This window comes from Pleurodeles waltl, chromosome 3_2 (assembly GCF_031143425.1).
Source record: "Pleurodeles waltl isolate 20211129_DDA chromosome 3_2, aPleWal1.hap1.20221129, whole genome shotgun sequence".
Classification (NCBI taxonomy): domain Eukaryota; kingdom Metazoa; phylum Chordata; class Amphibia; order Caudata; family Salamandridae; genus Pleurodeles; species Pleurodeles waltl.
In genome coordinates, this window is record NC_090441.1 from 121083476 (window position 1) to 121109967 (window position 26492).

Sequence of the window (26492 nt, forward strand, 5' to 3'; positions counted from 1 at the left end):
GACCTTCCGACTAAGTCACTTTTTTTATTCTCAAAATCTACCACTGGGGCAAGGCTGGAAGCTGTAACAAGTCATGGCTCCACGAGGCCTGAAGCCTTTACCACAATGTCTTACTCAACCAGTTTCAGCATGGCAAAGAGCTCAGAGTGGAAAGAACCTGGTTTTCTTTCCCATTGAGGGTGTGCCCCACCCGCAGCAAGCCTTAGCACCTGGTCCCATGGATAAAATTACTTTCACAATTTTTTTCTTCAACTGTTGGGAAAGTTCCTCCTGGTCATGTTAGAAATCCTGAAGTCCTCAGGACAGACTTCTAGGTTATCTTTAGCTGGGGCTCCTGCAGGGTCCAGCCCCTAGTGGTCGGGTGGGCCTTGTTGGATTCAGGAGTCCTTCTGCTTTTTGTTTCCCTGGAGCAAGCAAACAACCGTTTGACACTTAACAGCAGCTCCAGTCTTTGGGTGTCAGCTGTCAACATGAGCAGTGAGTCAGTGAGCCCTCTTCTTCCAGAAGGCATGCACAGTCTTCTTTCTTGAAAGTGTTACCTTCCCAGGAATGTTCTGAGAAGTTGGTGGAGAGGTCCCAGTCTTATCCAATGCACTAGCCAAGGACTGACTCTCACACACACACTGCGCACACTATTCTCATCTTCTTTTCAGAACTCCCACACTCGGTTAGTTAGAAAAGCCAGTAAGGTAAATGCAATGCACATTACATGTTGTAGGGAGAAAGTACACACTACATACCACTGTTTAGCAGTGGTGTAACAAACAGAATCCCAAGGTCAACAAAACCAGACATGGAAAAGTTGGGGACCACGTCAAAAATGATGTCCTTACTTAAACAGTCCATAATAGATTTCTGTATGCTATAAATGATCATACCCAATAAAAATGTCAAAGATTATATTGGATATTACTTCTCGATACAGCAATGGTCTATGTTTGAGCAGTGCCAAGAACTAATACACTTATGCCCAGATTCAAGAGGGCCTAGCGCCTCCTTGCACCACATTTTTTATGACGTTAATGTGGTCCAACGTGGCCAAATTCACTGCACCGTATTTAGAAAGTGGCGCAAAGCATGCATTGCGCCACTTTGGAACCCCTTGCACCACATTATGCCTGTGCCAGGCATAATGTATGCAAGGGGGGGCGTGCCCCTGTTAGGGGACTCGCAAAAATGGTGCATTGGAATGTAAGAGATTCCACTGCGCCATTTTTAGCTGCTATTTTTAATGCCTGCACAGAGCAGATGTTAAAAGGGGGCATGCCATTGTTTTCAATGGGCCCCTGTGTACTCTGCAGGAGTACATATGGACCCATTAGGCACTAATCCTGCACAGAACATCAACAGCGTCAAAAACTTTGAAGCTGTTGCCCCTACCATGTGCCATGGTGCGCGGTATATTAAATATGGCGCACACATGGTGGTGGTAGGGGGGCACTATGGGGAGCAAGGAGAGGGGTGCTGTATTAGATGCAGCGCCACTTGTCTTAAATTCGGGCCTTAGATTTCTTTTTACGTGCAGTGGAAAGCATCACCATCTGAAATATAGAAAAGGGGAAAACTGCCCTCTTTTTTAAATGAGCTAAATCTTCAAAGAGCGTTACAACGTACCTACGTATGTGAAGTTATTCTGAACTCCTTCCGGTTCAAGAGAGGTCAGACAGCCCTTCCTGGCTTTTGTGGCCACATAGGTGTTCTGGATCTCTTTCAGCTTCTCTCCATAAATGTTACTTGGACGAATCACACAAGTGACAAGCTTATTGCCATTGGCCAGCTGAAAAACAGCAAAACACACGTGAACACAGGATTTTGAAAACTATATTCATACAGAGAGATTATACATAATGCAATGATAGAGAGTCAGCAAAGAATCATTGCACAACAGCAAACTATTGAATATGGACCACCACATCAGTAAGTGTTGAGCGAATGGCCCATCCCAGCAAGTGCATGTAAGTGGCAAGAATAACGTGGGAGAAATTTAGGAACAGATTGTAAATGGCAATTAAGGAGTGAGCACCAATGAAAATGTTTTCAGTCGGGGTTGCATCCTTACTATAAAAAGCGCACAAACTTATTTTTTAGATCATTCTTTGGCTAGCTAACTAAGCAAGATGGAAATGTGCCTTATGAACACTGAGCACTGCTGCTCAGAAGTAAATCACTTTCCACTCCAGAGGCTGCCTCCCACTGAATAGACATTATTCTATTATTTATTGTAACGTTTTATGACCAACTGAAATATACACAAGTTCAGAAAACTGCCGGACAAAACTCTAGTTGCATCTTTTACTTAGCTTTAGCACAACTTTACCCTGAACCTTAGGATTCTTTTTCAAACCACTACTGATAAGCGACAGAAATAACCCAGTCAGCTTCAGTGACAAATATTTTATTTTTGTTTTATATAGCGCGAAAGGGAAATTAAGTGATTCGCCTGGAATCACAAGATGTTGAGCTGACGCTGGGACTCGAACTTGCAATCCTCAGTTCCAAAAGTGTGGAGCTTTGCCTGTAACACCACATCCTCTCCTATCACATAAGTGCTTGAAAACCTAGGGGCATATGCCACTTTGTAACCCCTTGCGACACATTATGCCTGCCCCAGGCATAATGTATGCAAGGGGGCGTTCCAGTGCTAGGTGGGGCCGTAAAAATGGCACAAAGGAATCTATCTTTTAATTAGCATTTTGTAATACCTGTGAAGGTGTAGGCGTTATACAGAGGTTCCCGTTGAATACAATGGGACTCTGGGTGCTTTGCAGGATTAGCGTCATACATTTTTACGCTAATCGTGCAAAGCGCCAGACTAGCATAAAAAATTACGACACTAGTCGCCCTGTCGCCACGGTGCGCTGTATTTTAAATACGGCGCTACCATCATGGCATTAGTGGGGGCACTAAGGGGCACAAGAAAAGTGGTGCTGAATTAGGTGCAGCCCCACTTTTCATAAATCTGTCCCCAAAGCGTGCCTTTACTCGTCTGCTATTTAAGCCACATATTCTAGGCGTGAACCACTCACTCACTCCAATTTTGCTACATATGTTCCTATTCTGAAAGTAGTGAATACATTAATATGAGTGCACTACCTTTACCTTTCGGGGACAGCTTTCCTTCAGAAAGCTCAGTACCGCTCCTACCTCCATTCTATAATAGGATCCGCACACTTTAATAACTTTTCTACAACATCTTCCAGACACCTCACTCATCCTTTTCTTTTAGCTCTAATTGACAGTCCTCTCGAGCTATCATGGAAATAGGGAAAAGACTCTGGGGCAGATTTAAGAAAAGCGGTGTTGCATCCAATTCAGCGCCACTTTTCTTGTGCCCCTTAGCCCCCCCAACGCCACCATGTGTGCTCCGTAATAAAGATACGGCGCAACATGTGGGTAGTTAGGGAACTTACATCAACATTTTGGACACTAGTTTGGCGCTTTGCAGGATTAGCATAAAAAATGTTGATGCTAATCCTGCAAAGCACCTTGAGGCTTATTATAAATAATGGTGTGCCTCCTTTTAACGCCTGCTCTGCGCAGGCTATACAAATGCTGCAAAAAATGGCGCAAATAAATCTTTTAGATTTAATTTTTTTGCCCCCCTCGCCCCATAAAATTTCTGGCATAGGCATATTGTGGTGCAAGGGGTTACAAAGTGGCGCAATGAGTGCAATGAACCACTTTGTAAATCTGGTGCAGTGATTTTGGGTCTTTGGGCAAACAAATGACGCTGATGTGGCGCAAGGAGGTGCTAGGCCCTCTTAAATCTGGGTTCACCTGAGCACTAGTTCTTTCACATTTCAATCCTCTACCAGCAGAGTGTGGAAGGGAGTTTGGCTCACGGAAACACAGATTATGGCTCCAGAAATGTGGGGATCTATCACGGCAACCAGAGAAAGGCCCCGGGTAACAATTTCAAAAAGTAAGAGCTATCCAAGGGCTACAAAGGATACTTAGGGGTGTCTGGCATCATAGCTGCAGCTTCTGCTTCCACCCCTTCTCTCTTCAGCTCCTAACTCCCCACTCCATCTAATATTCTCCTTCAAATCAGCACCAACTTTTAACATTCCAGTGATGGCGACATAGCAGACTTCAGCTCTGTCTGCACTGGAACATTTGTGCCCAACATATTCCACCCACAGACACATACACACACAGACACCCACACACATGCAGACACCACACATACACACACACACACACACACCGACACGCATGCAGACACATATGCCTGCACACACATACACCAACATATTTCACATACACACACACATGCAGACACCACACACACACACCGACACACGCATGCAGACACACACATACAAACACACCCATGCACACACACACATACACACCACCACACACACACGCATGCAGACAAACACACACACAGACAATCACACACCCCTGTATAAGTGGGAACACATATTACTATGATGCTTTGTCATGCCGAAGTACACTGAAAACAGGGTACAGAGCACCAGATCTCTTTTACTAAAAAGTAACTTCTAAGCAAACAAAAAATAACACCCCTACCCAAAAGAATACTCTTCCCTTTTCAGTGCAATGCATTTACCACTCAATGCCTTTGCCACGCATGTTTTTACCATATATATATATACCAATACCACACAAACATTTACAATGCAAGGTAAGTACATATAAGGTAAGTGAACCCCCTATTTTTTGTACATATATATATATATATATATATGTATATGTATATATATATATATATATATAAATATATATATGTGTGTGTGTAGACATACACGCACACATATATAGTTAAAATTAATTTTATTTTGGAGGAAACTGCCCAAACCCTTCATTTAAAAAAAATGATTATAACATTATTTTTTCTTTTTAAGGGAAGATTCGTGAACCCCCCACTCCCTTTCTGGGAAGGGGTTTACAAGTTCTTGTAAACCTGCGAATGCATCAAAATTGTACGCCTCCCTAGGTGAGGCGTAACAATGAGAAATATATTTATTTCTCCTTGTTGTTTCCTCTTTCTAAGTGTGCTGCATTCTGCAGCACATGCACAATTAGAAAGAGGAAAAAATCCTCAGAGGAATATTTTTGGGCAGGAAGGTGTTCCTTCATGCACAAAACAATCTTGTTTGCAATGCAGACACCCTTGCACTGCAGCACTAAGCAGGAAAAAAGGGTGGCAACGCAAGGAAACAACAGGAAAGTGTCATATTATGTTAAATACGTCACATTCCTGCCTTTCCCTTTAACGCAGCGCAGCACGGTGGCTTGCTGTGCTGCGTGAAAGCTACATAAATATGCCCCTAAGTACATTGCTATTGACAACTGCACTTTTCAAGTTACTACAGCAAAAAGGACCCAAAACAGTGGTAAATGCTCTCCAGTTCCATCTGGATTAAGTCCAGCACCACACGTGGCACAAAGTTTTAGCAATAGTAGCTTAATACGTATGTACACTTTTGAGTAACTTTACACTTACAAGCGTAAACTACCTACGTGAAATGCCCAATTTATTTTGATAATCCCCACTTGGTAAATTATTTGAAATTCAGAGTTTACTGACTGGCAATGACATGTTCTATTTTTCCCAAATAGAAGTGTGTGCAAATATTGCATTATTTAATAGTTACCGGGCAGACATCCCGGATTTATTGGTGAGCCAGTTTACTCCACACACAGCTAAATTCAGGTCTGTGTCTTTTTTTCAAGCATATAACTTACCAACTAACCTCTTAAAAGCTAGTTTCTTGGCTTGAAACAAGTTCAGTTTATTTAACTAAGTTGCTGGCCTGAGTGCCCTACGCCATCACTACCAATATTCCTACCAGGTTTTTCTATTCATGAGTTTCATAAACCTATAGTGCAAAGCTTTGCTATAAGCGGCCTGCCCTTCAAGACATTCTGGTTATGTTTACTGTTTCTGTGAATGCTCAAACTTCATTCCTTTCTCCATTTATAACTGGAAAACTTTTATTTGCACATAAAGTACATTTCATACTTGTCATTGTTTAGCCTGTGAATGTTTTTATTTCCAAAATATAAAGTCCTGAACACATATTTATAGTGATATATGGAGCATGCCACCTTACCATAAAGTAAGAGAGGAAAATAATCCAAAAATATGAAAACTAAGATTCTTGGTACCACAAAATGTAAATAAATGTATATGGCACAAATGAAATAATCTAATTGAACTGGGCAAAACAAAATAATAAACCGTAGGTCATGAAGGACTTCCAGGAGTTATTACCTCAAAGGAGTGAAACACTTGTCAGTTGGGATCTTTGCTAAAGACACTTTTTATGATACTATAGAAAATAAGCGTGCAGTAGAATATACAATAATAAGAATGAAGTGAAATGAATGTGCAATTAGAAAATTAATACAAATGACTGGATAAAATAATTTAGAAAATGTCTTCACAGAAATGATTTTGAAGTTCACAAAAGGGCTACATGAAGTGACTTATTCTGATTACTGTTGGTGCTGTGATGTAAAATAAACAGTTCAGAACAACTGATTACAGTCTCTTCCCATTTAGATGGCAAGAGCCCTTCTTAAACTTCATAAACTTCAGCAAGAGTTATTGTACATACCTGTTCTCCGTTGGCTTTGAGGACAAGTTTCTCTGCCATAGCCTTGGTTTTCCCATACGGCAACACGGGTTCACCATTGTACTTGGTGTCCTCTGTTCCTCTAATAGAAAAAAAGTTTTGTTAGGTTCCATCCCTAGCAATCACTGTTAAAGGATTCAGAGGTCAAGCATGCTTCTGCCACAAAAGCTAGAAAATCAGAAGTTATGCTGGAGTATGAGAAGGAGTGCAGATGCTGCAGACTCATTCAATGATTGGCTGCTCCCAGGGATAGACATCCCAATACCAGTAATTTGCTCTTTTACTGAAGGAATTCATTCATTAAGAAATGGTTTCTATGGGAAGCGCATCTTCTTTTTCTAACTCATAGCTTTTTTACAATATGTATGTCCCAAGTTCTAATTCGGGCAAGAATAATTCAGTCTTTAATCCTCCCAAGGTTCACTAAGTGAGTAACTTTAATTTGGGTAATAGCAACATCTAATATTTACAGTACTCACATAGCTCCTCCTGTCATGATGCTGCAAGGGGAGCTGAATGAAAGATGACCATGCAGTATGAATACTTTGTATGATGGTTCTCAGAGGAAGTCCTCTCCCATACACTTGCCCAGTGTGTAGATCTCCACACATTCCGGCAGGATGCTGCGTGAGACGTTGTTATATCTGTACTTATATATTATATTTATGTTCACCTAGTCAATTTTCCCTTTTCCCTCCTTTGTTATTTGTGGAATCCTCCTGCTCCAATCATTGACCAGATTTATCAAAGGTTTTGTGTGGCCCTTGTGCCACACAAAACCTAGAATGAGACTTATGAAGCCACACATGGCCACATCTTGCATGGCCCTGCGTGGCTTGGTAAATCTGGTGTAACGCAATGCAGCACAAGTCACTGTCTTGTGTTACTCTGCCCTAGGGAGGCGTTCCAATGGTCAGCGTGAGTGTTCCCACACATCCACCCAAGGATTTTGGCGCATTCCCAGATTAACCATGAGTATGTAGTCCTGGGAATGTGTCAAAACGCTATGCCTTCCCAGGGGAGACATAAAGAAGAGAAATATCTTTATTTTTCTTTGTTTTTAACTCTTTTATCTCTTTCTCTGTGTGCTGCATTCTGCAGCACACGTAGAAAGAGGAAAAAGTTACGAAGGATTGCTTTTGTGCAGGAAGGTGTCCTGGGGCAAGGGCGCCTGGATTGGCTGTAGGCAGCACTCAGTACGCCAGCACACAGAGAAAGCAGGACTGCACCAGATCTTGATAGATATGGAGCATTCCTGTCCTCTCCCTTTCATGCAGTGAAGCACAGCAAGGTGTCTTGCTGTGTTGCCTTGTGTGATTTTTTTTTAAATATGGCCCTTCATGTTTAAGAGTCTGTCGAAGCTGGATGTGAATTAGCTGGGATGCCTGCCCTGTTTGTCTTCAATAAATCTGCATAAAATAAATAATCTGTTTCTCACGTAAAATATTTACTATACGGGATCTGTACCCTTTTCTTTCCTACATCACGCCATTCCCCAGGCATCCACCAGTCATTCTTGCGTGTGATTTTATGACTACCCTGCTGCATTCAGTACTCACAGCTTAGTATGGCACCTAATATCAGATGATAGTTAACAAAAATGGAACACAAGTGTATGACTTAAAACTGCAGTAGGCCTGGTATCTTCTATCAGCATTTGGAATTTAATGAGGGGAGCCATCTTGAAAGTAATCTACAAACTTGACTGTGCTCCATATATTGTGGGGTTGTCATCTGGTATCTTCTTGACAAGGAGGTGTTCACTTCGATGAGCGTGCGCACACACACAGACACACACACACAACCACAATAAGCTCTTGTTTTTTCAGAAGAGCTGCAATGCAACACTAGTCCATCTTCATTTGAGTCATGCATACTTGGAATGCTGCATCACAAGAGGGGAATTTACATCAAACAAGCAAAATCTTTAAAGCAATCATCTTGTGTAAGCCCCTTTTTGGTTTTTATATGTCGATCCCGGTACATTAATTGAAAAGGAACTTTTTGTAATATTAATGTAGTTGATATTGAGTATTAACATAATAGTTATACTCTTTCCATCGTTTGGATATGACATTACTTTGACAATATTTTTTTATTCTTTTTCCAAGTTCATTAATTTATTAATTGCCATAAGCTGTAATTTATTTATACTAACCGCAATTTTCCATCATCAAAATGCAATTTGACGGACCACAAACATTTCTTCAATGTAAAGGAGATCCTCCCTTCCATAGAAAAGAAGAACTGAATACTTTTTGGCATATCTACCAGCCACTGAGGTTGATAAAATGCCAGTAGAGATAATGAAATTCATTTTGCTAAAGGAAATTACCTTGGGTCAGACTGACAAGAAATATTTAGAAAGCTTTCCAAGGTAATCCCGTTGGCACGAGAGAGTGAGCTGAAAGATTCTGACTAGGCCAGAACTAGTCTTAAGAAATCTTTTAATCTAATATAACCACTACATCTGAAAGGAATTATTTCTATACTAGAGTAAAAAAAACAATGAATCATGTGATGACTGTTTGATGGAAGATGACCAGAGATAGTAAACTGTTATGCTTCAGTGGTGGTAGCTCTTTCCACATAGACTCGTTTACTGGTTATTCTCTTTGCAGAACTTGTGAAAGCAGGGCTCATTTTGCCTAATTTGAATGATTATAGAGAGACCATCATAGTGGTACTCAATTAATAACATGATTATAAAGAACAATGCTCCAAAATTTAAATATCTGATTTTAGTGGTTAAGGATGGCAATAGTGTGTCAGACTAGGACAATAAAGCCACTCTGTTGTGCACCATTCACGTCTTAGGGCACAACTTAGCAGTCATGGCTGTCTGAGGTTTTCCATAAATTATTTAAACCAAAGTGTTCTTTCACAAGGTTCTCAGTGACAATGTTGTGGATTTCCAAGAACCAGCTGTGACCGCAGTATCTTTTGAAATAAATAATATACCGTTCATAGGGTTTTTTAGAACTGGCATAACATTTACATTGCACACAAAGGTGTCTATTTGCTCAAGTAGAGGGGTCAGCATAGGTTAAAGATCCATGTGTCCTTGAGCAAGTCATGGTAGTTGATTAACTCAATCTTGACTGTAACACAATAGGTTTGTTTTTGGAAGTATTAAATGACAAATTAGGCAAATTGCTGCAGTAGCACAAGATCATTATTAGTGACAATTTGATTACTATGGAACAGAAACTGAGAGGCGTTCCTTTCATTGTATAAACCAATCTTCAAACAATGTTAGAACATATGATTTACCAAGGGATTATTGGTGGAGTTAAATAAGTAGATTGGTTTTCGCCCACTGACCTCACACAAAAAATGGCAGCCTTAGATTGTGTTTGACTCCTAGAGCCTTGAACAATAACATTAGAATTGATAACATCCATTAATAAATATGAATGAGAGATTGCAATGCTAGAATGTGCTATGGTTTTCTTTACATCAGATTTAAAAACATCATATTACCAGATGGATTTAGAACAAGAGTCGAAGAAGCTGGCCACATTAATTACCCTTTTTGGAACATTTTGGTAAAAAAGTATGCCTTTTGGTTTGGTATCGACCTCTTCAGAATTCTAAGGGCCATGTTAAATATTTCAAAGACATGCACTCTTACATCAAGTTTTTTTAGGAGTGTATCTGGGTTTTCAAGAAAGATGATGAATCACATTTTGAAATTCTTGAAGATATATGTTCTTGCTTATCTACAAATGGATTAATACTCAATGACAAATGCAACCTCTTCAAAGTGGAAGATGACTACCTAGGGCATACTATATCAAATGAAGGGATTATTTCTAAACAAGTTATGATTCATGCTATGAAGAAATCGCCACCATCTGACAGCAGATCTGTTGTCTTTTCCACATTGTGCAAATATGCTTATAGTCAGTTTTCAGTACAGAACTACCATTGGAAGTACAACAGTTTAAGAGGCCCAAACAGCAAGAAGTGATTTTGAGATGGTCAAAGAACCTATAATTTGAGTCTCAACTTTGAAACTCTTCAAGTGCCGTTCCATGTGGATCATTACAGTTGATGGCAGTGCTTATCGTCTATCACAATGTACGGGTGAACACGAATGGAACTTTGCATTTGTTCATATAACTCTCAATATCTAAGAACCTAGATGTGCTGTGAGAGAAAAGGGCTATTAGCAATTGCAACCAACAGGCTTGTACTTAAAATGGACAACAACACTTTAATAAACATCTTTTGTCTAGATGATGTTCTTAGTTCACTGCTACTGTTGTTTGTTTGAGCTCTACATTACAAGAACATAGCTTTGTGATAAAACAACATTACAGCCGATGTCTTTTGCATTCTCCCATGTCCTTTGAACTATCTACTTCTTCTGAGGTGGTGGGAATTGCCTCTGTTCATCAAACCATATGTTAATGAAAATATGCTCACACACAATTAGAAGAATGAAAATTTGTATGAACAAAGGAAACATTGATCTTTGAGTCACAGAAACAGGAGACAAGGGAATCTATCAGCACCACAAATGAGCTACATATGTACACATAGAGATAAGATATAAATGAGTAGGTTTTCATATACAGGAATTCATTGATCATCATGTGATGAGGCTGAAACAAAGGAGTTACACAGGTGTAGGATTCTGATGTCATGAGAAAGTATGCAGATGATTTTCAAACAGTTGCAGAAATATTAACTCTTTCTTCCAAATCAGCTACTCAGAACTTTCACGACTCAATGCCAGACAGTGGAAAGAGACTTTACTTGTTATAGATGGGCACAACTGGAAGTCATGGTTAACAAGGGGAGAAAGACGGCTGTAACAGTTACAGTTATGCTAAGGCAAAATTTATTTTTCACATATAGATTACAATAAAAGTAAAAGAGTGGTACAAAATGTGTGAATCAACAGATGGAGCATATGAAATGTTTCCACTAGAAGTTTGCAAGAACTCCTACCTTCATGTTATCATGTATCTGTGTAAGTGAAGAAATGATGTGTGTTTCATGAGAAGGGGGTTAGAAAGTCCTTGCTCAAGAATAGTCACCAAGGACAGGCAGACGTAATTATTAAAACATTTGTTGATGGCTCATTTTTGGTGGCTCAGAATGGAGTTGGAAGCAGACAAATGTGTATGCATGTATGAAATTTGTTCAGAAAGTAAACATACCAATTCTTCATCTGTACCCATGACACCAGTTTAACAATCAGAAGCTGCCTGGCAAAAATCTGCCTTTGACATTTACATTTTTTGTAGACCTTTCCTTCCGGTACAAGGTTTGCATTGGTGCTCATTGATCTCATTGATTATCATTCAAAGTGGCCTGACATTTGGTGACAGTGTATTCACCAGGTCTTTCCTGGAATTTTTCCTCCAATTTTCCAATAAGGAAGGTATTCCTGACCTGGAAGACTGAAATGGAAAACTGTGAAGCGAGCAGATTCTTGCCTTTGCCCAGAAGAAGAATATCTTCTTCTAAATAAATGTATGATCAAATGTTCAATTCCTTTTATTAGCTGATGGGTCATGGTTGGTACAGTACTCCCAAACATCTTCATGGATTCATAAATATGTACAAACTGCCTTTATTCCTGGCTCAATATTATCTTTATTTCTTTAAATAAGCTTAGGGAGCGTTACGTTTACATTGCATTTTTAGACTGCTTGAGTAACCAAATGCTTCTTGAAAGTAAAACAAAACCAAATTAATATTAATAGTGGGTCTGGGTGGAATTTCAATTATGTAGGAGTAATCAGAGTAATTTTAGTAACTCCGCATTACTCTTTGAAGCAGAATTATCAATAATAATGCAATTATGGCTGCTTGAGTAATTAAGAGTAATTTTAGGGGAACAAATCCTACTGTAATGCACATCTAGCAAACGTGAGTGGCTGCTCGTGCTGCTATTCATGTTCGGTTGCATTTAGCACTATCTCTTAGTGCAAAATGCATTGTTGCTTCTATTTTGGATTTAAGGGGGCATTTGTACTCTAAGAAAATAGCAGTAAATGCAGAATTACTCTTGCATATTTCCACTTAATCTTGCAGAACATTTAGGTAGTTCAGAATGATTACGTTACACAGAATTATGTGAGTTACGTCCACCCCTAACTAATATTAGTAGTAGTCATAATAGCAGGAGTAGTAATAGCATTAGCATTAATAGTAGCATTACTATTAGTAGTAGCAACAGCAGTAGCATCTTTAGCAGTAGTAGTAGTAGTAATAGTAACCCTAGTACCAAATGGAATTGGTAGTAGCAGTAATTGTAGTACTACCAGTTGTACTACTAGAAGTAATATCAACAGCATTAGCAGTAGTAGTACCAGCAGTAGTAGCTTTTCATAGCAGCAGAAATAGTAGCAGTAGTAGCAGTAGCAGGAGAAGCAATAGCACTAGCAGTAATAGTAGTACTACCAGTTGTACTACTAGTAGGAGCAGTAGTAATAGCAGTAATTGTATCATTAGCAGTAGTAGTACCAGCAGAAGTAGCATTTCATAGCAGCAGAAGTAGTAGCAGTAGCAGGAGAAGTAATAGCACTAGCAGTAATAATAGTACTACCAGTTGTACTACTAGTAGGAGCAGTAGCAATAGTATCATTAGCAGTAGTAGTAACAGCAGTAACAGTATCCTTAGCAGCAGTAGCAGCAGCAGTACCTGAGCATTGACTCCAGCTGCGCATTGGGACCCAAGGCGGAGATGGAGCTGGTGTACAGCAGATACGGAACGCTCTGAGCGCAGCACGCCTCGATCACGTTCTCAGTCCCTGTGAAAGAAATTAGCACAGTGAGGAACCAACTGTAAAAGTATTATGTTACACAGCTTGTTTCTTTCAATTATAGAAACTTCTCGCCCACAGGAACGCCAGCTGTTTTAAATGTTTTTTCTTGGCCCAGGGAGGTTGAAAAAGCAGTTCGGAGCTCTCAACACATTCAAGGACATATCTGTCATCAGTGCCGGGGGTGCAGTGGCATCAGGTCTCAGGCATCAGGACTTCGGCATCGGGACTCAGGGGTTTAAGGACTGAATTATGGCGGTCACATACAGCGCCGCTAGGAGGTGGCCGCTGGGGGCAGTATTGTTTACCTGCTTTTGTTAGAGACCTTGGAGCCCTTGCTATGCACTGTATACATTCCGTCCCTATGTACACTGTTAATATTCAGTCTCAACAAGCTTCTCTGTATGACAAGGGGGCTGTCTCCTAAAGAAGCGTTTTTAAAATCTCGAGAAATAGTGCTGAAATAGCTGTACAAAAACAATGATGCTTCAAATGTGTCTTAAATGCAAAGTTGCAGTAGGCAATCATACTTACATGTGCTGGGACTGAAACACTGAAATATAGAGACTACCAAGTGATAGTTAACTTAGATAAGAAACTGCAGATTCCACATAAAACTTGATCTGACCTTTTATTAAAAACGTGTTTTTCATAAAGAATACTTATTGTGCAAGAATGTTTTCTTCTCGTTTATACAGATGTTTCTACTTCTAAAAAGACCGCTGTAAGCTAATGAATAGACTTGTTATTTAAAAGTTTACCCACTGGGATGCAGTCTTGAATGGGAGTGTGAATCATGAGAACTTAGATGAAATAGTTACTTGATAAGACATAGTTGCGATCTTAGGCGTTGCTGTCTAAAGACTACTGTGTTCTTCTGAGAAGATGGTTAGTGAATGCATTCCCATGAGCACACTGAAAGCTGATTGGTCAACTGAAGACAGAAGAAACATGAAGTTGAAACATAGATTTTGTTTGTCTATAATAGTTCTTGTTCCTAGAGTAGGCCACTACTCTCCGCGCCATTCCTTCTTATGCTCATGTTAGGGCGTTGCTTAGAGACTCTATTCAGTTCCTTGAACCTCTCTTTATGAGAAGTTCTGCTTTGATCGATTATTGATTATTGGCACATAGTATGCGGGCGCCAATTTGCACTCACCTAGTTTGCGCATCAAGTACATTTCAAGTAGGGTATTTGCAAACTACATCATTTATTGTGCACGCAGTGGGGCATACAGTTTGCTTTCCTTCTCTTTGGGTTCTTAATGCCCCCCACATGTTTTTTTAAAATTTATTTTTAGAACCTATGGCGTTTGGCTATGGTTTCTTCAACTCCGGACCCACTTCCCTCTACTCAGGAACATTTACTGGCAGTCTCTAGGTGTTTACTTCAGTCACTGGGTGTTTCCTTCAGTCACTGGGTGATTAGTTCAATCACTGGGTGTTTACTTCAGTTACTGGGTGTTGAGTTCAGCATTGATCTTGTGGAAAGCAAAAAAGGCATATTCCTTTATTTTGACAATTAGAGCTGACATTGCTCTCTGGGGTCCCCTTTGCTGTGTGTGAGAAGGGGAGTTCTGTGGGGGGTTCCAGCCTCTCTTAATTGCTCACCCCTCTACCGGTGGCGTTGCCCAATCAGTACAGTCAATTCCTTATCAATTGTTCATGCTAATGCACGTGTAGTTGAAATACGAGTTTAATCAAACAATTAGAGTTGCAGGACAGGCCAAGTCCCCATTCAGGCGCCTGCTATAAGTGCGCCACACTGTGTCTTCAGCCCTCGCTCCATCAAGGATCGCTGGTCAAAGAAGGAAATGAACTTAGGCCCATATTTATACTATTTCAGTGCCACGCTTGCGTTATTTTTTGACGCAAAAGCAGTGCACACTTACAAAATACAATAGTATTCTGTACAATTGCCCCGCTTCTGCGTAAAAAATTACGCAAATGCGGCGCTAAAAAAGTATAAATATGGGCCTCAGGCCCATATTTATACTTTCTTTGCGCCGCATTTGCGTAATACGTAAAAGCGGTGCAAACTTACAAAATATAATTGTATTTTGCGCCGCTCTTGCATCAAAGAATGATGCAAATGCGGCGCAAAGAAAGTATAAATATGGGTCTTAGTGTGTAAGCGTGTAAAGGGTCTGACATGTTTTACGCTTTTGTTTTATTTAGCATGTTGCACAACAAAGAGTGCAACGCCGATAGTTACAATGTCAAGTGTCATAAATTACCCCTAACCAACTGCAGGGAGGTTGCAGGCCCTCCCTTCTGTAGGTGGATCAATAAAACTGTAAAGATGCTTGCAGGGTCGCCGCTTGCAAATCTGCGAGGCACTCACTGCATTGTTATCTCAAAGTCTGTGAAGTTGTCAGGTTACAAGCAGCTACCTACGTCATTATCACATAAACTCTCTTTATTGGTCCTAATCATCCTTTCAGAATTGCTTTATGAACCTTCTTGCTTTCTCAGTTTTGCTTGAAAATGCACCATTTGCCCACTCTTTTTCCCCCGAACATCCCTTATGGCAGTGGGGCTTACTAAACTCACTCACCACGAGTCACTCATCTCCACCACTTTCAAATGTCACCAGCCGCCACTGAATAGTCTCAACTACACATCTACATACCTCGATGATTCACATACTTAACTCCTCATATGCATATCTATTATATAGATATTAAGGCCCATATTTATACTTTTTTAGCGCCGCATTTTTGCCGCTTTTTGACGCAAAAGGGTTGCAAACTTAGAAAATACAATTGTATTTTGTAAGTTTGCGCCACTTTTGCGTCAAATATTGACGCAAATGTGGCGCTAAAAAAGTATAAATATGGGCCTAAATCTCTAATTACCTATCGATACCTAGCGTAACAATACAGTGGTTGTTGATATTCTGCATTGTAGGTTAATAAAAACTCAATATTCTGGTTCAACATCTTCCTACTGCGTCTGCCACAGATTTCCCTCACACAGATCACCTTACTACTCGACGACTGCGTCAACCGTGTCTTTAGCAGTTATGAGCAATAGAAAACTGGGCAACTGCTGCCCACTCAGATGTAAGTAAAGAAGATCCACAACTGGGCTGAGCCAAAGCTCATCCGTCTACATTGCTTTTTATGAATTATTTTTGTGATTACATTAGATGTGTCAACAAGCTAAAGCTTTCACTAGACAGACCCCAAAAAGTTGTCTCAGATGTTGATTTATTATAGTTACAAGGATAGTGGAAGTAACAACACACAACCCCTCTTAGTTTCTGTGGAGAGGCTATGGAAAGGCCCAGGAGGGGAAATTAAGCATTTGATGCGCCACTTTTTTCTGCGCCTATCCCACCCCGCACTCCCCTAACAACATCATGTATGGTGCACCATGGCGCACATAAGGACAATAGTGTCACAATTTGTGACGCAATTGTGATACTTTGCAGGATTAACGGCATAAACTGTGGCGCTAATCCTGCAAAGTAAAGGTAGGCCCATAGAAAATGATGGGCGCATCATTAAAAATGACGCAAAAAATGGTGCAGTGAAATGTAAATTTCACTGCGTCATTTTTTACAGGCCAGGGCCTCCCTGTGTGAGAACGCCCCCCCTTGCATACATTATGCCTGGCGCAGGCATAATGTGGCGCAAGGGGTTACAAAGTGGCGCAATGCAAGTGTTGCGCCACTTTGTAAATATAGCGAAGGAAAATGGCCTCCTTAATGCTAGACTAGCATAAAAAAAAAGTGATGCCAGTGTGGCGTTAGAGCCACCAGGGCCTTGTAAATCTGGCCCTTAGTATTTTATGTGCTGTCTGCCTCTGCATTCATAGTCTGAGACCGGGGGGGGGAGGGCTAGCGCCAGAGCTTTCAGAGGGCAAGTCGGGGACAGCAGCAGCTAATTGACATCCATGTTGGCACTCACAGTGAAAAGCCAACAGTTACACTGTTGTTTTTAAACATTTAATTATCCCATTTAGCTTGAGAGCTAAGCAGCTTACACTGGCAGCTACCCACAGCTTTGGCTAATCCAGCTGCTTTCCCCATACAGCCTTGAAAGCACAAATCCATTATTACCAGACATGTAGTCCTGTGTGTGCGCTAGTGTGGCGCTAGGGCCTTGTAAATCTAGCCCGTAGTGTTCTGGACAACTACAGTGACAACAGGGAGGGTGAAATCAGGATTGTGGCTCATTTAGGTTTCTCCAAAATATTATCAAGAGTGTGAAAAGGATAGATTTAAGGCTAGGTCATAGATAAGCCTTATAGATTTTTTCACCGAATTTGTCTGAAGGAACGCCAAAATAAACAATACATAAAGTGACCAACAATCGTTTAGTGGTTCATTCCTTTCTGAAGTTCAGACCTGCCACTCACAAGGTGCAACCACATGCTATTGTCTCCTTTCACACGTTCACCGAGTGAGAGACGGATATCACTAGGTTGCAGACAAAGTGAGTTGAAACCATCTGCAGATAGCATTTCTAAATCACATTGGCACAGATTTACAAGAATCTGGTGCATCAGTACCGAGGCACCAGATTTCTTGCGCCCCCCTACCGCCACCTAATGGCACCATGATTGCGCCGTATTTACAATACGGCAAACATGGCACACGTTAGGCCCATAGCGTCAAATTTTGGGAAGTTATTGTGGCGCTTTGCTGCACTAGCGTCATAAATTTTTACGCTAGTGAACCAAAGTGCAAGGAGGCCCATTGACTTCAACGGGTGCGCCATTTTAACACCAGCTTTCAGCAGGTGTTAAAAATGACGACAAAGATGGTGCAATTAAATCTTGTAGATTTAATTGTGCCATTTTTGCGGGCTTCCTAACAGCAGATATAATGTGGCACAAAGGGGTGCAATGTATGCATTGCGCCACTTTGTAAATGTGGCACAGAAATGTTTGCCTCTTTCAGCCACATTAGTGTAAAAAAAAAATGACGCTAAAGTGGCACAAGGTGGCTCTAGGGCCTTGTAAATCTGGCGCATTGTCCATAAGGTTGACCAGAGCTGATGTTCACTGAGGTTTTACAACCTCCTCAGCACGTCAGTGGCAGCCTTTGAAGCCTCAGTTTGTTTTTAACAGGCTTACAGTGGCTCACAGGCAGTGACCCGCTCAAAGCCCCTCCCTCTAGCTCAATGGCCACAGCCCCCGTCAGAAACACCTTCATGGCTAAGGAGGGAATAGGCTCAAGACCCGCCTCCTTCCAGGTTCCCTCCTCTCACAGGGTGAGTTTGTTGGGAGGTTGGCAGGTCTGGAAGTTGAGGATGAACTCACGAGATTGAAAGGAGCAGAAATAACCAAGCCTGGAAAGTCACCATTGTAGCTAACACCCCCTGTGTTTGGTCCGATGGATGAACAGAGATTTTCAACTGTGAGTAAGCCTGACAGAATCTAACAGCGACATATAAATTCACTAGGTACACTTTGAAAGTAGGAAAAACAGGGACCTGTGGCTTAGGGAAATAGTGCTTCCTTTCCATCAGGGATGTCTCCTATGCAAAACAAGTTCACACCCTCTGAGGCACCTTAGGGAGTATATAAACAATCACTTTCAGTTTGTATTTTGTAGTTCATTAGTAATTCATTCAGTTTACAAATTAATTTAGTTTACGCTTTTCTAAGCCAACACATGTTTCACAGAATTCCTTGCCTCATTATGGAATAAAAATGTTTTCCAAGTTCTTCCAATATGCAAATATTCCATTGATTCCAGCACCTTATGTGATACCACCTTCCCCAAGGTCCTTTTGGCAAAAGTACCTCAACTGCACTCACAGCCCCAAGATACAGATTTATTCCGAGCAATGTTTTTTCTTATTTTGTCATCTGTGTGCATGGAGAAAATAGGGAAAATAACAGAAATTATGAATTTGTGGGAAATAACATGCAGAAATCGGACCTAATCATGTAAATTTCATCATGTTTTTCGCCAGTATTTCACCCACAGGCTTCACCTGCTTGCAGCAAGTGAAATCTCTGATGAAACACCACATACCTCTGCAGTGGTCCGTAAAAGTTTTAGGGCCAGATGCATCAAACTTTTTTGCATTCGCAAATGGTGCGAATCGCTAAATTCGGCTGTTTGCAAATGCAAAAATGCCTTTCACAATGTATGAAAGGCATTCGCAGTGCAACTATAAGGAATCGCTAAAATAGCGATTCCTTGCAACTGCTGCATGAACTTGCATGTCACAATCTGTGTATCGCAAATAGCTATATGATTTAGCGAATCGCTATCTGCGTAACGTAAATTGCGACCTGGATTTGCGAATCGCAGATAGCGATCCACAAATTCATGTCACTATTTGCAATATGCAGATTGCGACATGCCAATTCCGTCTTGCAATGCTATGCATCAAAAAATCACAAATGGCGAATATTTGCAGAATGGCCTTTTGCACATGCAATTTACCAAATCAGGTGGTAACCAGGTGCAACCTATATAAAGAGGCCCAGAATGACTCAGCCTCTTTTCCACAATGGCTGCACTCTACTCGATTGCGAGGAGGATGAGGATCCTGGCCGGTTTGAAGAGAGGGAGGAGGAGACAGGAGCACATTTTTACAGTGCGCATAACCCTTTTTGACCAGACAGAGGAGGAGATATATGAGAAGTACAGGTTAAGCTCAGCCATGATACTTGACCTGACAGCTGATCTACAACCCATATTGCAGCGCACCACCCACAGGACCAATAGTATCCCCACCCATGTGCAGGTAATGTGCTCCCTGCATCTATTAGCTTCAGGGAGCTATCAAGGGGTTATGGCAGAAGCAGGAGGGGTCTCACAGAGTGTCCTCCCACAAATTTTCAATGCATTTTTCAATACCATGCTGAGCAAAATTGAACAGCACATAAGATTCCCCAACACCCCACAGGAATTACAAAAGACAAAAATTGATTTCTACCAGATTGCCCAATTCCTACATGTCAATGGTGCCATCAATGGAACACATGTAGCTATCTGTCCACCATCGGCCACAGAGTATGTTTATCGGAACCGTAAAAATTCACATTCAATGAACATACAAGTAATTAGCAATGCCTCCAACATCATAACCGATCTCGTGGCCAGATACCCAGGGAGCATACATGACTCCTACATCTTTCGCCACAGTGGAATTTTCACAAAACTACTAGCTGGAGACTTTGGCGAAGGATATCTACTGGGTAATGTAATAGTTGACAATGTTGCAATGATGTAAATGTGACGTAAGATATAACAAGTACTAATTTTACTCTCATTTAATGCCAGGAAACAGTGCCTACGCAGTGCAGTCCTTTATACCGATGCCCTACCTGAGTCCTGCAACGCCAGCCGAGAGGAGGTACAATGCTGCTCACAGGACAACCCGCAGTGTTGTGGAGAGGACCTTCAGACTGCTGAAGAGCTGCTTCAGGTGCATTTACAAGAGTGGTGGTGCACTACAATACAGCCCTGAAACAATCTGCAAAATCGTGGCTACATGTGCTATGTTGCACAACATTGCAACAACAAGGGGCATTACTGTGGAACCCACCGAGCCAGATGAGGATGGTGATCCCATACCACCCCTTCACCCAGTAGACAGGAGCAGTGTAGCAGAGGCAGACAAAGACGTGCTGACATCACGCGCAACCATTTCTGATGTAAGTAATGACAATACCACGCCTATTTGATGTATTGCTGTAGGTAGCATCTTTATTACCTTGTCTTCAAGTAACATATGTGTGAATAGGACATAGCCATGCACTATACACAAACAGGTGCGAGTAACACTGTCTCACTATTAGCATCATAGTATAACTGTATTGCTACGTGTTAAGCTAGTCCCCTGTACCCCTCAACATTACTTCCTATGTCCACACACTCCACTTGAGTGCTCAGTGGCCTCGCTGGCACCTCTTGTAGCGGGTTCAAAGACAGTACTGTGTCTGGCACTGCCACGCCTAGGATCCATCACAGGGGCTGTGAGACTGCTGAGGCTAGAGAGCTCCTCACTATCCCCACCACCCAGTTCACTGTAGCACTTCGTGCTGTCTGCATTGCATCCAGAACATTGGTTATTTGCACCAATCCCTGTGCAACGTCCCGACTGCAATGTACTATCTCCACCTGTATGCCCACAGCATGTCGTGATATCAAGGCAGTTGAGCTAGCGAGCCGATTGACCGATCTGCAGAAGCCATCAAACCTTCCCATAAATTGTTGATGGCGCCTACGGTGGCTGACAGGCTCCTGCTGAATCTCAGTGCAGAGTTCCCTAATGGCGTTTGTCATCTCCTTTGTGTTTTCTACTGCTGTTTGCTGTCCCTCATGCAGCTTGCACATGTTTTCACTCAGAGACTCCAACTGCTTGTGCATTGATCACATGTTTTCATTGAGTGCATCCAACTGCTTGTGCAGTACTCCCATATTGTCATTGTGAGACACCAACTGCCTGTGCATTGATCTCAGGTGTTTGCATTGCAGGTGCTGCACTTTCAGCATGGAAGTTTCAAGGCCGCTAAAAAGTGATGGGCCCTCGCCTTCATCAGTGCACTCTCTGCCTGCATCGTCACGCCTCCTGAGGGGAGTAGACTGACACTGGGGCAGGGACTGCTGTCTTACTGTGAATCTAGCCTCTGGGGGTGGTGTGGGTACTTCATCCCGCATTTCATCTGAGCCCAGGTAATACTCTGGGAGAGGTAACACTCTTGCCCTGCGTCTAGTTGGTGCAATAATGAAGGACTCACTGGTGTTTGAGTCGGACTGTGGCTGGGTTTCGCTATCCCCCACATTTCCACCTTGTGCTGCGGCAAAGCCCGGTACATCTACAATGACAATGTGCAGCATGTCATTTTTTAATATTTCACAAAATGTTGCATAATAGTTATAAATGTACACTAACATCGTATCACTATGAGTCGTTTGTGTTGTTTCTCTATGTGGCAGAACACTAACTTGCTATTTATGTGGTATTTGCACTTCAGGGGTGTTGACTAACCCTCCCATAAGGCATTGTTGCGTTGTATGTGAGATGTGGCATGGACTACTTATCACACTGCATCGAGCTAATAGCTATTTCCTAGGGGGCATTTGTACATGCACATATGGGGATACACATCATTACTGCCCTTCCCTTTGCTGGTGGTGGGTGTCCCTGAAGTGTCAATGTCAGTGACACCATTGACAGCTTCAGGAAGCAGTGTGGACTCCACCATGTCTTCCATTGGTGTGGATGGTGGCTGGGTGGGTGGTCCTCCTCCGGTGCTCCTTGCCTCCTTTAGCCCGCTGGCTACCCTCTCTTTGGCACGGGAATGCCATCTCTTGCGTATCTCCTCAACAGAGTGTTGCGCAACACCCACTGACCATATTTTGATCTTGATGTCTGACCACAGTTTCCTCTTCTTACTTTCAGGTACCTGGAGTGATTTCTTCCCGAAGAGTTCATCGTGGTTCCTGACCACCTTCCCAGTGAGCACCTCCAATTCCTGCTCACTGAATTTGAGCTTGCGCTTCCTGTCTCCTTTCTCCTTCACATGCCCATCAGTCGCCATGTTGCTGTTGGGTCCTGGCTGGCTCACAAGGCTGACTCCCTGGTGCTGGGCTGTGTCTCTCTGCCTGCTCCTGTGGGTGTGGCTCCTGGAAACAGCATGGGCTGACGCACTTCCTGCTTGTGCTGTCATCAGTCTGTTCCGGTTTGCTGTTTTCACAATTTGCGATTTTCAAATACCGATTCGCTTTTTTATTTGGGATTCGATATTTGCAACGTGCAAATTGCGTTTGCGAATTTTAAGAGATCGCTATTACCAACTCGCAATTTAGCATTTCTTAAATAGCGATTTCTTAAAATTCGCTATTTAAGAAATGCAAACTGGGAGCATGATACATCTGGCCCATAATTCCTGTGTGAATTACCGGGCCACTAGTAATGAGATCTTTGGAAGCTGGAAGGGATCAAATTGTGGCTAAGAACTGAGATCAGATGGAAAGGTATTATCATGCAATGGAATCCAAAAACCGTGCTTGCTTATAAAAAGGAGATATTATCTTTGTGGAGAGCCAACAAAGCATAACCAATCCATTGGTTTGAAATCATTTTTTTGGTGCATACTGCACTGGCCTGACGTTGAGTGGGAGAGCTGAAGATATGTGAGGCAAGCAAAGGGACTGGTTATCATTTGACACCTGATGAGATAGGGTTTTAGGGACTGACAATTTAAGATGGTCAAATTCCATACTTACAGTCAGTGGCACCAACTTCCACAGAAATTAGTCTTATACATAGAAGGGTCTTTTTTTCGAATTCCCGTAGCAAACTGGCCATAAATAACATAGGTTACTAGTGGCAGACCTCAGGCTTGTGACAGGAAAATAGGGGACGAATAACTTAGTCACGTAGTTCAGCAATTGGAGATGTAAGACTTTATGGAGGTGACATATGTGTTAGAAGTTTGCTCTTTACTGAAAGCCAGTGAATGGACTTCATAACATCTGCGATGTGGTCATGCTGTTCAAGGCCAAGAAGGAGACAAGCAGCATAATTCTAGAAGCTTAGGGGTTTGGATCGGTGTTTAATGTGAGCCGGTGGTTTCCGGTGTGGGGCACCGGCACTTAGGGGCAGATTTAAGAAAAGTGGCACCGCACCCAGTGCTGTGCCACTTTCCTTGCACCCCATACCACCCCCCTACCACCACCATGTGTGCGCCGTATTTAAAATACAGCACACCATGGCGCAGGGTAGGGGGCAATAGGGTCTTTTTTATGCTATTAAAGTACTCTGCAGGAGTAGTGCCAAAAGTTTGGTGCTACTCCTGCAGAGTACATAGGGGTCCATAGATAATGGTATGCCCCGTTTTAACGACTACTCTCAGATCTCTTAGATTTCCTTGTGCCATTGTTTAGGCCCCCCTAACAGGGGAACACCCCCCTTGCATACATCATGCCTGGTGCCGGCATAATGTGGCACAAGGGTTTAAAAACTGGTTCAATGCATGCATTATGCCACTTTGTAAATATGACACAGGGAAAATGCCACTTTAGCACCGTCTTAGTGTTGAAAAAATGACACTCTGGTGGAGTTAAGGTGGCGCTAGGGGCTCTTATATATGTTGCTTAGTTTTCTTCATTATGCCTTAGTGCGAGCAAAACACACTTCTGGGAAAATCGGAGGAAGAGAAAAAATGAAAAAGCGCCACTAAGGGAAAAAGCAGAAAGCTGCAAGAGTGAGCTGAAGGGGCAGGGAGTGGCTGTAAATGGATTAAAGAAGCCTGAGATGGCTTTGGGATTATGCTGCCTCAGCATTCAGTGCTCGCACATTTAAATTAAGCAGCCGGGTGTCTCAAAGGAGAGCTTTGGGCACTGGCACATTTTTATTTACAAATTAAGCACTGGTTTGGATATTGTTGTGTTGGGGAGTCCGGTACAGAGGCAGGTGCTGTAATCAAGGTGGGATATTACCACATGGAGAAGACATAATTTTCTGAGAGGTGAAGGAGTGGAAAGACACCCGTAACCATACATAAGTGGTACAAAGGAGAGTTTTAGACAGTGCTTATTTGGGGTTCGAACAATAGCTTACCATGAAGTAGCATACAAAGGTTAATGGCTTTTACCACTGGATGAGGCAGTTATCCAAAGCATTTCCAATTTCTAGCATTCATTTGTGTATATGCAATAGACAACACAACACATTAGGAAGGTTGACAGAGTTGACATTCCTTTGTGCAATCTTTTGTACATTGCAACTATCAGTGCATTAATGGATGACAATCTTAGTGGGGCCATTTAACTGGTTTGGATTACTGACAATACACTTTTATTACACTAGTTTATTTCAGCAGCACGAGGCATCATTCTTATGGCAGGTCTAATCACCCATCAGAAGGTCTATGCTGTCAGGCTACCTGGGTGGTTGTGCCCTGGTTTCTCTCATTGAATCTGATCAATTGCTCTACTGTGGCCAGCAAGAGAATCCATGCACTCCACCTCTGTCTCACTGGGACCTGAGGCACTAACTGCCTAGGTGTGTGGCTTCACTTGGCCTGAGGTTGGTTCCTGGACCAGCTCCTTCAGGCAGAGGCATTCCATTCCTGCTTGTAGCTGGGACCAGCTGCGGGACCCCCTAGCCCCGCACATATCCATTTGTCCGCGTCCCTTCCCCTGTGCAGTTTAACATGAATCCCTGTTCCTGCTACCAGCCACCAATCAGTGGGCAGGGAAGAAAGAGTTACACTGCCTACCCTCTTCTTCCTAACTCTCTTTTTCAATCTGCTGACTCAGCAAGCACATTTACGTCACACACCCTCAAAGCTCACATTGACCTTCTCTGGAAATCAGTAACCAGGCAGTCACCAGCAGCTCACGTTCCTGGCATCTGGGTTAAGCACAAGGTGTGCCCTTAGACGACTGTAGAGAACGCAGATGCACGATATTCAATACATGCAAATGATAGATGAAGACATGCATTTATTACTGAGAAACAAAAACCTGACTAAGGAAGCTGTAGGTACCTTCGAAGAAAATAAACAATACCTGGCCTGCTACAGTCAGGGAAAAGTGAAGGAGAAATACATTACAGAGAACAGCTAAACATTAAAGATCAACCAGAATAATTCCGGTGATAAGACTACAGCTAAAGCTGTCTATAGGGCCTTTTGGGTGGGAGTGTCTAGGCCCCCAATGTATACATGCTTCACGTGCACTCTGTGCTACCCTAGCTAATAGAAACTAGTTCTGTGTACTAAGTGGAGAGGTACTTGAAAGAGATGTGTTTTGGGGAGAGCATAAGATGTTAAGAACAACTAATTGTTTAAAACTATTTTTACTCATTGTAACTGACTTTAGAAATTGTGATTGCTGATGAATAAATGGCTTTTTTACTCACTGTTGAGGTGTTGTTACAAAATGTCTACCAGTGTGGCATGACTCACCTTGAAATGTAATACTATAGAAATGGTTAAGAAGAATCTCTTGTTCTCTTTACGGTGATCGCCTGTGCCCCTGGACGGTAAATGAAACTTGGACCAGCAGCTGATGCTGAAGAGGGTCCACAGTCTCAGGGCTCAGTTAGGGACAGTCACATGGCAGTCAGAGCAGCCTCACGCGTCGGACCAAAGGATGTTGCAGCCTATGTGGTCGGGA

General features: G+C 42.1%; 1 protein-coding gene across 1 annotated transcript in view; it reads right to left on the reverse strand.

Moving 5' to 3' along the window:
- Nucleotides 1-26492, reverse strand: part of LOC138286566 (3 beta-hydroxysteroid dehydrogenase type 7-like) — a 77396-nt gene that overhangs the window by 6118 nt on the left and 44786 nt on the right. The window contains exons 4-6 of the mRNA XM_069226958.1: nt 13270-13378; nt 6591-6690; nt 1615-1777 (exon numbers count right to left, since the gene is read on the reverse strand). Of these exons, the coding sequence (XP_069083059.1) occupies nt 1615-1777; nt 6591-6690; nt 13270-13378 (372 nt within the window). The remainder of the gene's footprint in view (nt 1-1614; nt 1778-6590; nt 6691-13269; nt 13379-26492) is intronic.